This window comes from Archocentrus centrarchus, chromosome 2 (assembly GCF_007364275.1).
Source record: "Archocentrus centrarchus isolate MPI-CPG fArcCen1 chromosome 2, fArcCen1, whole genome shotgun sequence".
Taxonomy (NCBI): Eukaryota; Metazoa; Chordata; class Actinopteri; order Cichliformes; family Cichlidae; genus Archocentrus; species Archocentrus centrarchus.
This window is the reverse complement of record NC_044347.1, coordinates 15611788-15626124: the sequence shown is the minus strand read 5'-3', so window position 1 is coordinate 15626124 and position 14337 is coordinate 15611788. Positions and strand designations below refer to the sequence as shown.

General features: G+C 39.1%; 2 protein-coding genes across 2 annotated transcripts; both read left to right on the top strand.

Moving 5' to 3' along the window:
• The first annotated feature begins 1554 nt into the window (after positions 1-1554).
• On the top strand, positions 1555-2998 carry LOC115797059 (C-type lectin lectoxin-Lio3-like). Its single transcript, XM_030753541.1, has one exon. It carries the CDS (start codon positions 1592-1594, stop codon positions 2240-2242), a length of 651 nt encoding a protein of 216 aa, XP_030609401.1. The 5' UTR covers positions 1555-1591; the 3' UTR covers positions 2243-2998.
• A 5426-nt stretch (positions 2999-8424) lies between these two features.
• On the top strand, positions 8425-9341 carry LOC115799384 (lymphocyte antigen 75-like). The gene has a single exon (XM_030756519.1). The coding sequence runs from the start codon at positions 8522-8524 to the stop codon at positions 9260-9262; it is 741 nt and encodes a 246-aa protein (XP_030612379.1). The 5' UTR covers positions 8425-8521; the 3' UTR covers positions 9263-9341.
• The last annotated feature ends 4996 nt before the right edge of the window (positions 9342-14337 follow it).

Sequence of the window (14337 nt, the reverse complement as noted above, 5' to 3'; positions counted from 1 at the left end):
GAAAACAAGTCCCCTAGAGGTGTTCAAGTATGTACCATCGCCCACCTGTGGTACCATGCACACACAAGCACGTTGAAAAACGAAGGAGCTAGAAGAGAGGGTAATGAGCAGCTCCAATATGAAAATATTTTACTACAAAGCAAAAGCAAAAAAAAGTGAGTTACTTCGTTAGTGTTTTTCAAGTCATTGCCCGTTAAGGTTAATGGAATACTCGACTCCACAGAGCACCTCTTCTTTGATCTACACAAACAGATAAATGGTAAATGGACTAGTTCTTATAGCACTTTTCTACTCTGTTTGAGCACTCAAAGCGCTTATACAACAAGTTTACATTTACCCCATTCACACCCATTCATACAAGCACTTCCATGATTAACTAAGCTAAGTGCTTTTATTATCTAACATTCACACACCAACGCTTGCGTCTGAGAGCAACTTGGGGTTAAGTATCTTGCCCAAGGATACAGGAATCAAGCCGCCGACCTTCCGATCAGTAAGTGACCTGCTCTACCTCCTGAGCTACAGCCACCTCCCCAAAGAAATCTAGTTACATTTAAAAAAAAAAAATAAAAACAGTCAGGCTGTCAAGTTCCACAATTTGTACCACAAAATAAAATTTCAAAATATTTATCACCATGTGGGATCGGTGTTTGCTCAAAGCAAGTTATAGCAAATGGAAGACGTACAGTTTGATAGCAAGCTTATTTTCTACTTGTGATTTCTCCTATGTCAAAATTATTCTCTAATACGGTAATATTTAATAATCACCAACTGTTAACTGATTCTGTTTACTCAAGGAATTAAAACCCTGAGAATGCTGTAGAGAAGAGTCCAAACCAGTGGCTCCATCTTGTGGACAAACAGCCTCTCTCACAAATAATCCAGGAAGAAAGAGCAATAAAACTGGTAGAGACTGTCTCTCTCTCTCTGTCTGTGTGTGTGTGTGTGTGTGTGTGTGTGTGTGTGTGTGTGTGTGTGTGTGTGTGTGTAGCCACTTTGTTAGGTACACCTGTACCACTGCTTATTAACACAAATTTTGGTCCCTATTGGGCCATTTGGCTCCTGTAAGACCATGAAAAGATCATAGGCAGCAATACAGGCGTGCCCTTTGAGATTGAATCAATTCATAAATTTTAAGGACATAAAGAGGGATGAGAATTAGGACCTCCAAATTTTAGGGCATTTTTGGGCTACTGTGGGGCTGACTCAAACTCCCTCCTCAGCTAACAGTTCTGATAAGATGTGGAGTTCATCAGCGGCTATGTCAGGGAGATCAGTCCAACACAGGTCAGAAGAAGACAGGACAGCGGGGGTGTAGAGCATCTATTTACAAACATCCCAGAGACAATTTGATAAGCAGCAGTCCAAGGCCGCCAGGGAGCCAAATTCCTGGCGGATTCATCAGCTACTTGAATAAGTACAACTGAGTAGTTGCTGTTTGCTCCTGCTGCTGAATACTGAAAGGCTCAGAGGATAAAGGGCCGCCCTGATATGCAAAAACTTTTTGACAGTCATAGCTCACAGCTCCATCATATATCTTCCAGACCTCTTTGGATCCTCACTGCCCTGCAGAACCCTTTGAGAAGCAACAATGGATGAAATCTTCACCTGTATCCTGCTCCTGCTGAGCTTGTCTGGAACTTTTACAAAGTATGTTTACGTGAAGGAGGAAAAGAATTGGCCTGATGCTCAGAAGTACTGTCGGCAGACCTACACAGACCTGGCTCCTGTCAGTAACCAGAATGATCTCGACAAACTTCAGCAGCTCTCTGGCAATGTCAACAACCGTATGTGGATAGGACTGGAAAGAAATTCCTCAAACAGAACGCAATGGTTGTGGTCAGGAGGTGGAGCAGTGTCCTGGTTTTTGTGGGCACAAGATGAACCTAACGACCTTAACCATACCGAAGATTATGGCGGTATACGGAATGAGAGAGGGTATGAGCTCAGCATAGGGCGTGAACATACCTTCTTCTGCTACAGTGCATTTGTGGTGAGGGAGAACAGGACTTGGGAGGAAGCGTTGGAGTACTGCAGGGAGCAGCATGATGACCTGGCCAGCGTGGCATCAGAGACTGAGATACTGCTGATGCAGACAGAGCTGAAGAAATATAACACCACTGAACACGTCTGGATTGGTCTGCGTTTCTTATCTGGGGACTGGCTGTGGGTGGACGGGCAGGAACTGGACTATGAGGTTTGGGGTCAAGGGGGAAACCATCATGTCCAGATTCCAAGATGAAGTGCGGAGCCTTACAGGTGACAGGAGGGAGTCTGGGAGTTTGGGAGGCTCGTGACTGTGAAAAGAGACTAAATTTTATTTGCTACTGAGCTGTTTTATGATGTGTTTGAATATTTTAATGTTTTGTGGAAAGGACTGTGAATATGTCTAGTTTTACTTAATGTAAAAAAAATTAAAGGACTCTTGTCCTGTTTTCAGGGAATTGTGGAAAATATGAATCAGACCCTACTGAGCTGAAAACCATTTCTTTACTATATAAAAAAATCAACATAGTAAATATCCAGTGATGTGTGTTGAAGGGTGTGTATGTGAGACACACGAGCACGCTCTCCATGATGTGCTTCAATGAAACATATGAAGAAAGGAAAACTGTGATGAATCTTCGTGTGCAATTACATCCAGCACATAAATAGTGCTCCTGTTTACATACAAAGAAGAAACAAGGATTTTTGGAATCTGTGCATTTGAAGAGATTAATAGAATCAGAACCATGAAGAGAAACTAGATGGAAGGACAATTAATAGTTTACAGTTGTAAAAAAATACTGAGCAGCCACAAAAATATTACTTCCCACTGTACTGCATGAGCCAGTGAATGGTGATTTCAAACTTTTTAATTTGTGTTATAAACTGACACATGACATGATCTGTTACTGAAATATTTTAAATCAACTTGGTCATATTTGACAGAGATGGCCACATACCAATACATCAGCTGATTTTGCTCCATTTTAAAAAGTGAAAGTTCAAAGGCCTTAAGAAGCACAAAACTAAAGAGAATGATATGTGCTGGCTGCATTTAAGACAATAAAGATTTTTGTGGAGCATTCATCACAACGTAAAATATTAAGTGAATTTATGTATATATATTTGTATATATTGGAACCTGTATATATATTTTTGACCCTGTGTGAAAATCCAAATTAAATCCACACTTGTGCACCCAGTTCTTGTTTTTCAAAGTCATTAAAGATGTATGCTGTGCAAACATTCCAGCCTGGAAAAAACACTATTCAAAAAAAAAAAATCATCAAAAGTTTAAAGTAGGGATGGCACGATACCACTTTTTAAGGTCCGATACAGATAACGATATTTTACATTTGGATATCTGCCGATACCGATACAAATCCAAACTTAAAAAAAAAACAAACAAACAAAAACCAATTGATTTCAAATGCCTGGATACATTTTACATAAGTCAACAGTCTCACACACAACAAAATCAAAATATTTTAGCTGTCCCACGTACAAGACTAAGAACCAGGGAGGGGCAGAGCTTTTCAGACAGTGGCACCAAAGCTGTGGAACTGTTTACCACTCCAGCTTCATTTAGTTGACTCTGTGGGATCTTAAAAAAAACATTTGAAAACTTTTCTGTTTAACCAGACTTTCTGCTGACTTTATTTGTATTCTTTTTCTTTTAATATGGTAATGTTAATATGTTTTTAACATGGTGTTTTATCTGGGGTTTTTTTTGATATTGTGTTTTAATTATTGTACAGCGCTTTGTGACTTTTTGTCTGTGAAAAGCACTAAATAAATAAACTTTACTTACTTACAACAATCGCTCTATCACCAGAATCTTGTTGCTCCTATGTGAGAAGGTGATGCATTGGCTTATGGTATGTTGCAAATTTCAGTAGGGCTGCAACTATCGCTTAATTTAGTAATCGAGTATTCAATCAATTATACTATCAATTACCTGAGTAACTGGATAAGAAATACTTTTTTCACATTAACAGTTCATCTGCATATTTTAGCTCCAGTGCTGCTGTTTTTCCCTGAGTGAAACAAACAGGGTGGATGGAGCAGCTACAAAGTTCTCTTTTCTTCACTTACTGATCAGGTGGTTGATGAAGGACCTCCAGCTGTTTCCCAGTAAAGGTTTTATGGAGGTTACAGGGAGAAAACTTTCTTCCACTCCATCTGAGCAAAACAGCTGATTCCTGTTGTTGTCTTATCAGTGTTTATGTTGAAAAACTGCAGGCTGCATGAGCGTAATTTTGCAATGCTTTATATTCACAAGCATTCTCCTAAATAGTTTCTACTGTAGGTCTATATTTAGTCACTAATCAGGGATTAAAGTATAAAAAATATTTTGACGGGGAAGGGGTCCTTCTGGTACCGGATGCGGCAATTGCTAGCAGTATGTCCGGGAGCTGAAGTAGAGAAAAAAATAACAGCTGAAATTGTCAGCACAGCCAGCACAACACACAAACACAGCAGAGAGCGGTGGAGGCGTGGAAAAACAAGTCAGCGATGATCCACTCAATGTTAAAGGGAATCCGTCGCAGCAACGGAGAACTGAGGGGGTTATTTCCTGATCCCCACTCCATTTCCGTAGATGGCGGTAATGCAGCTTTAAGCTGGTTTGGTAAACCGCAAACCCACAAGAAGAAGACGACAGAGAACTGTAATGCAGCTAATGTGGGTCATTTTTTATTTCTTTCCGATATCCGAGCCAGTAATTTAGGCCAAGATCGGACCGATACCGCTACTGAATATCGGATTGGCGCATCCCTAGTCTAAAGTATGTATGTATGTTTGTATCTTCCCTGTCTCACAGCTTTGGACCAAGTGGACCAATCTTGATGAAAGTTTACATAAATGTTGCCTAGGGCACTGTGAGTACCAATATATATAGGGCATATGCAAACATTTTATACAAATCCCACAATCATATTTGTGCATTTGACAGTTCAGTTGAGAACTGAATGGAATTTCATAATAAAGAATGGAATGTCAGATTAGACAGTATGTTCCAATATAATACTCGACAGCAAAAAAACCCCCACAAACCAACAAAAACTGAATATCAAGTTGAAAACCTTAAATTTAAGGAATTCACATAGTAGTCTAAAAAGGCCATTTTATTGGTGGTCTTCCAATGCCCCATTTTCTGGAAGGCACCATGAGGTTTGCTGCGCTAAGTCGCATTCACAGTACAAAAACCTTTTCCCTGCCCTCACAAAACTCAGACCAAATATTCACCCCACCCACATCTATCAACTTAACACTGGTGTGATACACTTCCATTTGCATGGTTCACTCATTACACAGTGCTGTGGGAAAATCTCTATTTTCTTTATATTTTACAGAACTCTCTTATGCAGCTTTCACATCATTTCTTTATGTAGTCTTCAGGCCGGCTGTACCATGTGACTGATTCAGGAAATGATTTGCGGGTTTGGTGTGGAGTTGTGGACTGTGCGTTTGTTTGCGTTTGTTTATTCAAGCTTCATTTTTGTGTGATAGGACCAGCAAGAAAGCCATTTTCCCCTGTCTGTTAACATTTTGAGCTGATCTCTCATAATGAGATATGCACATTGAAATAAATTAAGTAATAATTTCCACTTTCCATAGTTTCCACTTTCCCTTTTGACCCCATCATTGTATCATAAAGACAGACACCATATTAATAAGAATTTATGTATTGGCATCACAGACATCATTTTTTTCATTGATTCTGTTTAAAGCTCCTCACGCCAAAGTCATGGTTTCATTATGATCACTCTGCCTGCTTTACATTTACTGTCCACTTGATGGTGCAGTAGAGCAAATGAAGCCTCATGAAGTTTCAGCCCATGAGTTCACCAACTGTATGGAAAGCTTCAACGCTTCATGAAGCTTCATCTTACCATCACTACAGAAGAGCACACAGTAAACAGAGAGCCGCCACCAAAGAACAGGTGAAAACACAGACAATAAATACAAAAGGGGTAATGAGTGGAGTGTGGAAACAGCTGGGGAGAACAGGTAGACAGAATCACACCAACAGACCAGGGGGGAAAAAAGTAAAAAGACTGCACACGATACAAGACACTATCAAAATAGGACAGCAAGCAGCAAACACAGAGACCAAGATTTGACATAATTATAAAGGATAAATACAAGCGAGACTGACGTATAGAAATACAAAATACCTGCTCAACCTGAAGCACAAACAAATCCCAAACCAGTAATTACTAGGAATCTAAACAAAGAAACATGGGAGAAGAAAGTCAAACCAAACAACAAAACACAAAACACTGGGCAAAAGACCCAGGACCATGACAGTACAAGTCACCTGCCCCCTGCTCCTGCTAAGCTTGTCTGGAACTTTTAGCAAATATGTTTACATTGAGAGGGAAATGTATTGGCATTGGGCTTAAAGCTACCATTAGCAACAGAACACTGACATGACACCTATTAATAATGAGCATGATGTCCACCAACTTCAGCTGCTGTTCAGCAATGTCAATTTCAACGACTATATCTGAGAACGGATTCCTCAGACAAAAACAAATGGACTTGGTCATCAGGAGGAGGAAGGGTATCCTGGTCTTTCTGGGCATTGGGTCAACCATGTGGTGGAGATTTTGAAGCCTACGGTGTTATGGAGGACTACATGTGATATGACACAAATAGATACCAAGACAACTCCTTCTTCTGCTACAGGGCAGTAGTGGTGAAGGAAAGAAAGACTACTGCAGGGAGAACCACACAAACTGTTCAGTGTGGAGTCAGAGACTGAGATGCTGCTGATACAGAAAGAGCTGAACAAGCATGTCACCACTGAACATGCCTTGATTGGATTGCGTTTCTTTCTTGAGGACTGGCTGCGGGTGGACGAGCAGGAGCTGGTCTATGGGGCTTGGAGTCAAGGGGGAAAACCACCATGTCCATGTAAAACAAGATGGACTGTGAAGGGTTACAAACATTTTGACAGGAGGAATAAGAGAGTTTGCAGAGCTCATGATTGTGAGGAGAGACTTTTTTTTTTTTTTTGCTAATGAGCTGCTTTACTTTGCAAAATTAATCTGAATAGGTCTATATTTGTTGAGGTATTGCTGGGTAGTGTATCTCATTTATTGGCATTTTGCTCTTTTTCTGTTTCATTACTCTCTCATCTCAATGTTAAAGTTTTCCTTTTCATTTTGAAAGCATTGCATTTTTATCTTTTTTTAATTGATTGTTTTATCTGTGTTTAAACAGTGTAATAGCACAAAAGAAATAAACTGTGGCTAATTAAAAATAATAATGATTTTTAAAAATCACATGAATTAAAGTTATACAGTTTTACCAGGTTGTTCTTGCACATATTTATTTATTTGTTTTAATAAAATGTTTTATTTCAGGTTCAAATCAAGAGTTAAGTTTGAAAGTGTTGAGAATACCTCCCTCTGCAGGCAGAGTGAAGCTGCACATGTAGAAGTACGGAGGGCTTCATGTTCTCCAGACTATTAGGAGCTCCTGTGTCAGTTTTTAGATGGGTAAAATAGGTAAAGATTTACATGGGAAAGATTTTTGCTTATGTTTTACTTTTCAGTAATAAAAAATATGGCTTTATCTTGACTTCATTTGTTTTCCAAGTACAATGACATGCTAATGTGAAAAATCTCGTTGCCTTTTTCCTGAAAAATGTGATTTGTTTATTGCATCATGTCGTTTCTTGTGAAGCCAGCAACGTGTCAGGTTTTGCCTTAAGCAAATTAAAAATTTGTTTAGCTCTTTCCAGTAAACTAGAGCTTTTTATCAGCTTCTGTATGTTTTCAAAATGATTTTAAATTTGGGACCTCAGAGAGAAAACTACCAAAATGACCCCAGCAACCTTTATTGGAGTGATTAGGTACAAATATTATGAAATACAGAAAATCACTTGAATACTACTCTCTCTCTACATAACTGAAGATTTTTAGCTGGATTATAGCACAACGTTTAAACTCTAATAAAGTTTTTACATTTAACTAAGCTTTCATCTGAATGTATTTAATAAGTTGGTATATTTAAGAGTAACGTGAGCAGATTTTTCATGCTATTATGAATGTTTTTGTATGCATATATATATATATATATATATATATATATATATATTTATATATTTACCTAATAGATACTTTAAATACATTTCTTTAATCGCCTTCTATTCTATTTTTCTACTTTTGGGGCTTGTATGAAATTGTGATGATGTTTTAGGTCAATCATATTTAAACTCTTCATATTCTAAAGTGTTCAAAAATGTAAAATTTTTAAGCTTCACATCAGATGAAATTTTGTAAAAATTTCTAAATTGTTCCCTGTTGAGTTTTTGGTGATTAATAAAATGACTCATCAGCTACTTGAACAAGTACAAGTGAGTATTTATTGTCTGTTCCTGCTGCTGAATACTGAAAGGCTCAGAGGATAAAGGGCCGCCCTGATATGCAAAAACTTTTTGACAGTCAAAGCTCACAGCTCCATCATATATCTTCCAGACCTCTTTGGATCCTCACTGCCCTGCAGAACCCTTTGAGAAGCAACAATGGATGAAATCTTCACCTGTATCCTGCTCCTGCTGAGCTTGTCTGGAACTTTTACAAAGTATGTTTACGTGAAGGAGGAAAAGAATTGGCCTGATGCTCAGAAGTACTGTCGGCAGACCTACACAGACCTGGCTCCTGTCAGTAACCAGAATGATCTCGACAAACTTCAGCAGCTCTCTGGCAATGTCGACAACCGTATGTGGATAGGACTGGAAAGAAATTCCTCAAACAGAACGCAATGGTTGTGGTCAGGAGGTGGAGCAGTGTCCTGGTTTTTGTGGGCACAAGATGAACCTAACGGCCTTAACCGTACCGAAGATTATGGCGGTATACGGAATGGGAGAGGGTATGATTTCAACATAGGGCGTGAACATACCTTCTTCTGCTACAGTGCATTTGTGGTGAGGGAGAACAAGACTTGGGAGGAAGCGTTGGAGTACTGCAGGGAGCAGCATGATGACCTGGCCAGTGTGGCATCAGAGACTGAGATACTGCTGATGCAGACAGAGCTGAAGAAATATAACACCACTGAACACGTCTGGATTGGTCTGCGTTTCTTATCTGGGGACTGGCTGTGGGTGGACGGGCAGGAACTGGACTATGAGGTTTGGGGTCAAGGGGGAAAACCATCATGTCCAGATGCCAAGATGAAGTGCGGAGCCTTACAGGTGACAGGAGGGAGTCTGGGAGTTTGGGAGGCTCGTGACTGTGAAAAGAGACTAAATTTTATTTGTTACTGAGCTGTTTGAATGACGTGTGTGAATATTTAAAAGTCTTTTGTAAAGATTTGTCAACACATCCAGTGTTTAACAAATCTGTCAATCACCTGTCATAAAAACAAGAAAACAAATATTTTAGAAATCTGTCAAAAACATGTTTAAAAAAAAACAATATTGTCATTTATTTGGAAAATAAACTGATTTAGTTTTTATCTCCAAATTTGAGCCGTCACACTGGACTTCTCTGAGAAGTCAGAAATTCATCAAGCATAAAATTCAACCACTAAAACGAATCTTTCTGTTCAGGAATGTAAGTAAATGACTTTTTGCATCTTAACCAAAAATAACAATTTCCTTTATTTATTTTTGTTTTGTTGTAAAACAGTGAGTTTGAAAATTCATGGATAAGAACGGTAATTATATTTTAGCATTTAAAATATACTTTCCATTGAAGATTCTGCAAATACTGGTGGATTAGCTGTTACAGAAACATAAATAGTGCTCCTGTTTACATGCAAAGAAGAAACAAGGAGTTCTGGATGTTAATGCATATTTTGAAGAGATTAACAGAATCAGAACCATGAAGTGAAACTAGATAGGAGGACAATTAATAGCTCACAGTTGTACAAACCACTGAGCCTCCACAAATATTTTGTTTTCCACTGTCCTGCATGAGCCAGTAACCAGTGAAATCAAATGTTCAGGGTTTGGGTGGACGGGCAGGAGCTGGGCTATGAGGTCCGTGGTGCGAACACCAACATGTCCAGATGGCTAGATGGACTGTGCAGGCTTACAGGTGACAGGAGGAAAAAGAGTGTTTGGAGAGCTCATGACTGTGAGGAGACATTTTAGTTGCTAATGAGCTACTTTACTTTGCAAACTTAATCTGAATAAGTCTTTATTTATTGTGGTATTGGTATTGCATTTGTTTATTGGTGTTTTGTTCTTTGATGCGTTTCGGTTTTATTTCTATCTCATCTCAATGTAAAAGTTTTCCTTTTCATTTTGAAAGCATTGTGTTTTCATCATTTTTTTTCTGTTTAAACAATGTAATAGTACAAAAATAATAAACTGTGGCTCATTAAAAATAATTATTTAAAAAATCACTTGAATTAAACTTATACAGTTTTACCAGGTTGTTCTTGCACATATTTATTTATTTGTTTTAACAAAAAAAAAAAGTATTTCAGATTCAAATTCAGTGTTAAGTTTGAAAGTGCTGGGAATACCTCCCTCTGCAGGCAGAGTGAAGCTGCACATGTAGAAGTACGGAGGGCTTCATGTTCTCCAGACTTGATCATAATTTAGGCATGTGTCACTTTTTAGATTTGACAATAGGTATATATTTCCAATGAAAAGATTTTTGCTTTTTTTTTTTACTTTTCAGTGACAAAAATATGGCTTTATATTTATCTTTCAACCAAATATTTTGTTTGAAGAAAGCAGACCTGCTTAAACTTTCTAAAGCTGTAGCTCAGGTAAGTGTGAGGGTCCCCCTCAGTGTGGAAGCAAAGTCTGAGAAAAGCAGCAGACGGTGAAGGTGGAGAGTTTCACTAGTCGCTGTGTCAGCGTACCTGCTAATGTTTCCGATGTTCACCATTTGTTGCAAATGACTTTTCTCCCAGGTCAATCACGCCCCAAATGTCATCACCCTGCACCCCATCAGTGGGGAGCAGCCCACAGTTTGAGAACCACTGGGAAGGAAGGAACTTGTATTAGATATCCTTCAGTTCCAGTTTCTGACGGGAAATGATGAATAATATATTTCCATTGGCCTGAGCTTGGAAGTAAATATGAAGTATTGAGTAACAATAAGAGTGTGTTCTTGTCAGGGTTATAATAGTTTTGGATTTTACATTATAGTTTAGTTTTAGTTAGTTTTTACTTTTGTTTCTCTAATTCAGTTAGTTTTAATTAGTTTTCAGAGTGGTTTTGCTCTTTTATTAGTTTTTATTTTTGGTTTCATGCTTAGTTTTAGTTAGTTTCAGTTAGTTTCAGTATTAGTTTTAGTATTTTCATACTCGATCAGGTGCAAGATTCAAGGCGCAAAAGTGACTATTGTGTAATGAAAACTTGACAAAAGATACAGTTTAAAGAAATATAGTCAACAACCAGCTGTTCACAAGACATGCTAAATTTGTGTAATATTAAGGACACACATGAACATCAACAGGGAGAAACAAAGAAAAGCATGAACTCCCAAACTCAATAAATTCTACAATAAACTCCACAATAAAGTTCAGCATCAGTGCAGCAGATTAATAACGCCTACATGTGGTGTTTGACAAAAACAAACTCTTTGAAGGAGTCAAAGCTCAAATCCAGCTGCATCCTGATGTTCTCACCACCTGAAGCTGCTTCTGTTTTGGAGCTAGCTTGGTTAGATGCTGCTAATTAAACCTGCAGGGTCTTTGCGGCCTCTGTACACAACCTACAGAAGTTGCCGACCTCATGTCCACATTTATGCTTGTGTAGCTGGATTGTGTGTGTTAATTACCTTATGGTCGTGTGTAGGGCTGCAACGATTCATCGATTAACTCGATTAAATCGATTAAATCGATTCTAAAAATTTATCGACACAAATTTACTGTGTCGATGCTTCGTTTAAACTCTGCAGCGCTCAGCTGTCTCGGTGTAAGCGGCGCTCCTCACTAGCATTATCAGCATTAGTGCTGACGTTTTTTTGTGGGTTTATTGGGGGCTGGCAAACCAACATAGAACTGCATTACCGCCACCTACTGGACTGGAGTGTGAATCACTCACGTATACACAAGCACACATTCTACAAAGCTCTCCGTCACTGCGATGGATTTCATTTAACACAGAGTGGATCATCACTAGAGTTGCCACCTGTCTCGTAAAATACAGAACCCCGTATGTTACGGGACTCCGTGGAATACGGCTCCGTAACATGCCGTGTTCCGTACTTTACGGGACGGGTGGCAACTGTCGCTGACATGCATTTCCACGCCTCCACTGCTCTCTGTGTGTCTGTGTGTGTTGTGCTCGCTGAGAATTTCAGCTGCTATTTTTGTCTTTACTTCAGCTGTAGCTACCAGAACTAGTTTGCTAGCGAGCGCGGGCCATTAGCACTAGCGATGGTTCGGTACCGGAAGGCCCGCCCCCCAGGACCGAGGGGCTCCTTCAAAATATTTTTTATACTTTAATCCCTTATTAGTGACTAAATATAGACCTGCAGTAGAAACGTATTTTCGAGAATGCTTGTGAATACAAAGCATTACACCATTACTCACACATGCGCCATGGCTCCCGCAGCCACTAGTTTTTCAAAACACTCATAGCAGGCAGCGGTTTTAACTGCGCAAGCGCAAAGAGGCGAAGCTGTGACGGTGAGCTCAAGTAGTGAAAAAGGAAACGTTTTTCCAGCGTCCAAAACAGCAGCTTTTTCTTTTAGTAACCACCATTAAATCTGTGAAACAGCTAGAGGTCCTTCATCAAGCACCTGATCAGCAAGTGTTAAGGTGAAGAAAAGAGAACTTTGTAGCTGCTCCATTCACCGCTGTTTGTTCACATGGCGAGAAACTGCATTACGGAAGTTAAAATATGCAGATAAACTGTTAATTAAAAAAAAGTATTTCTTATCCGATTACTCGATTAATCGCTGGAATAATCGATAGAATACTCGATTACTAAAATAATCGTTTTATGCAGCCCTAGTCGTGTGCAGGTGTTTGTACTCAAAGAACCTCCATACGGGACTCTGCCGCTTTGCAGACCGCAGCCATTACTTTGCGGATCAGCGCGGTGAGCGCACGCACATGCGCACTCACACAGTTGTCCTGTGGCGCTCCCAGCTTAAACTCGGAGAGCGGAAAAAAATGATTTCATATCAATCCACAAGGCTTAAAAAAACCCCCAAAAAAACAAGTAAATGAAAGTCAGTTTATTGATAATTTCAGTTAGTTTTAGTTAGTTTTGTAAACTCACAATTCAGTTTTAATTAGTTATCGTTTTTTCTTTTTAATTATAGTTTTTATTTATTTCAGTTAACGACAATGTTTTTTCAATTTCAGTTTTCGTTATTTCGTTCGTTTTCGTTAACTATAATAACCCTGGTTCTTGTCTTTATGAAAGGACTGGTGATTTGTGCCACAGCCCTCATGGCTTTTCGAAGTGTGCTAGGTTGAAATATGGGACCAGCAGAAAACAAGTCCCCTAGAGGTGTTCAAGTATGTACCATCGCCCACCTGTGGTACCATGCACACACAAGCACGTTGAAAAACGAAGGAGCTAGAAGAGAGGGTAATGAGCAGCTCCAATATGAAAATATTTTACTACAAAGCAAAAGCAAAAAAAAGTGAGTTACTTCATTAGTGTTTTTCAAGTCATTGCCCGTTAAGGTTAATGGAATACTCGACTCCACAGAGCACCTCTTCTTTGATCTACACAAACAGATAAATGGTAAATGGACTAGTTCTTATAGCACTTTTCTACTCTGTTTGAGCACTCAAAGCGCTTATACAACAAGTTTACATTTACCCCATTCACACCCATTCATACAAGCACTTCCATGATTAACTAAGCTAAGTGCTTTTATTATCTAACATTCACACACCAACGCTTGCGTCTGAGAGCAACTTGGGGTTAAGTATCTTGCCCAAGGATACAGGAATCAAGCCGCCGACCTTCCGATCAGTAAGTGACCTGCTCTACCTCCTGAGCTACAGCCACCTCCCCAAAGAAATCTAGTTACATTTAAAAAAAATAAATAAAAACAGTCTGGCTGTCAAGTCCCACAATTTGTACCACAAAATAAAATTTCAAAATATTTATCACCATGTGGGATCGGTGTTTGCTCAAAGCAAGTTATAGCAAATGGAAGACGTACAGTTTGATAGCAAGCTTATTTTCTACTTGTGATTTCTCCTATGTCAAAATTATTCTCTAATACGGTAATATTTAATAATCACCAACTGTTAACTGATTCTGTTTACTCAAGGAATTAAAACCCTGAGAATGCTGTAGAGAAGAGTCCAAACCAGTGGCTCCATCTTGTGGACAAACAGCCTCTCTCACAAATAATCCAGGAAGAAAGAGCAATAAAACTGGTAGAGACTGTCTCTCTCTCTCTGTCT

Excerpts from the sequence above, each read along its gene's own strand:
- LOC115797059 (XM_030753541.1), top strand. The coding sequence starts at position 1,592 with ATGGATGAAATCTTCACCTGTATCCTGCTCCTGCTGAGCTTGTCTGGA.
- LOC115799384 (XM_030756519.1), top strand. The coding sequence starts at position 8,522 with ATGGATGAAATCTTCACCTGTATCCTGCTCCTGCTGAGCTTGTCTGGA.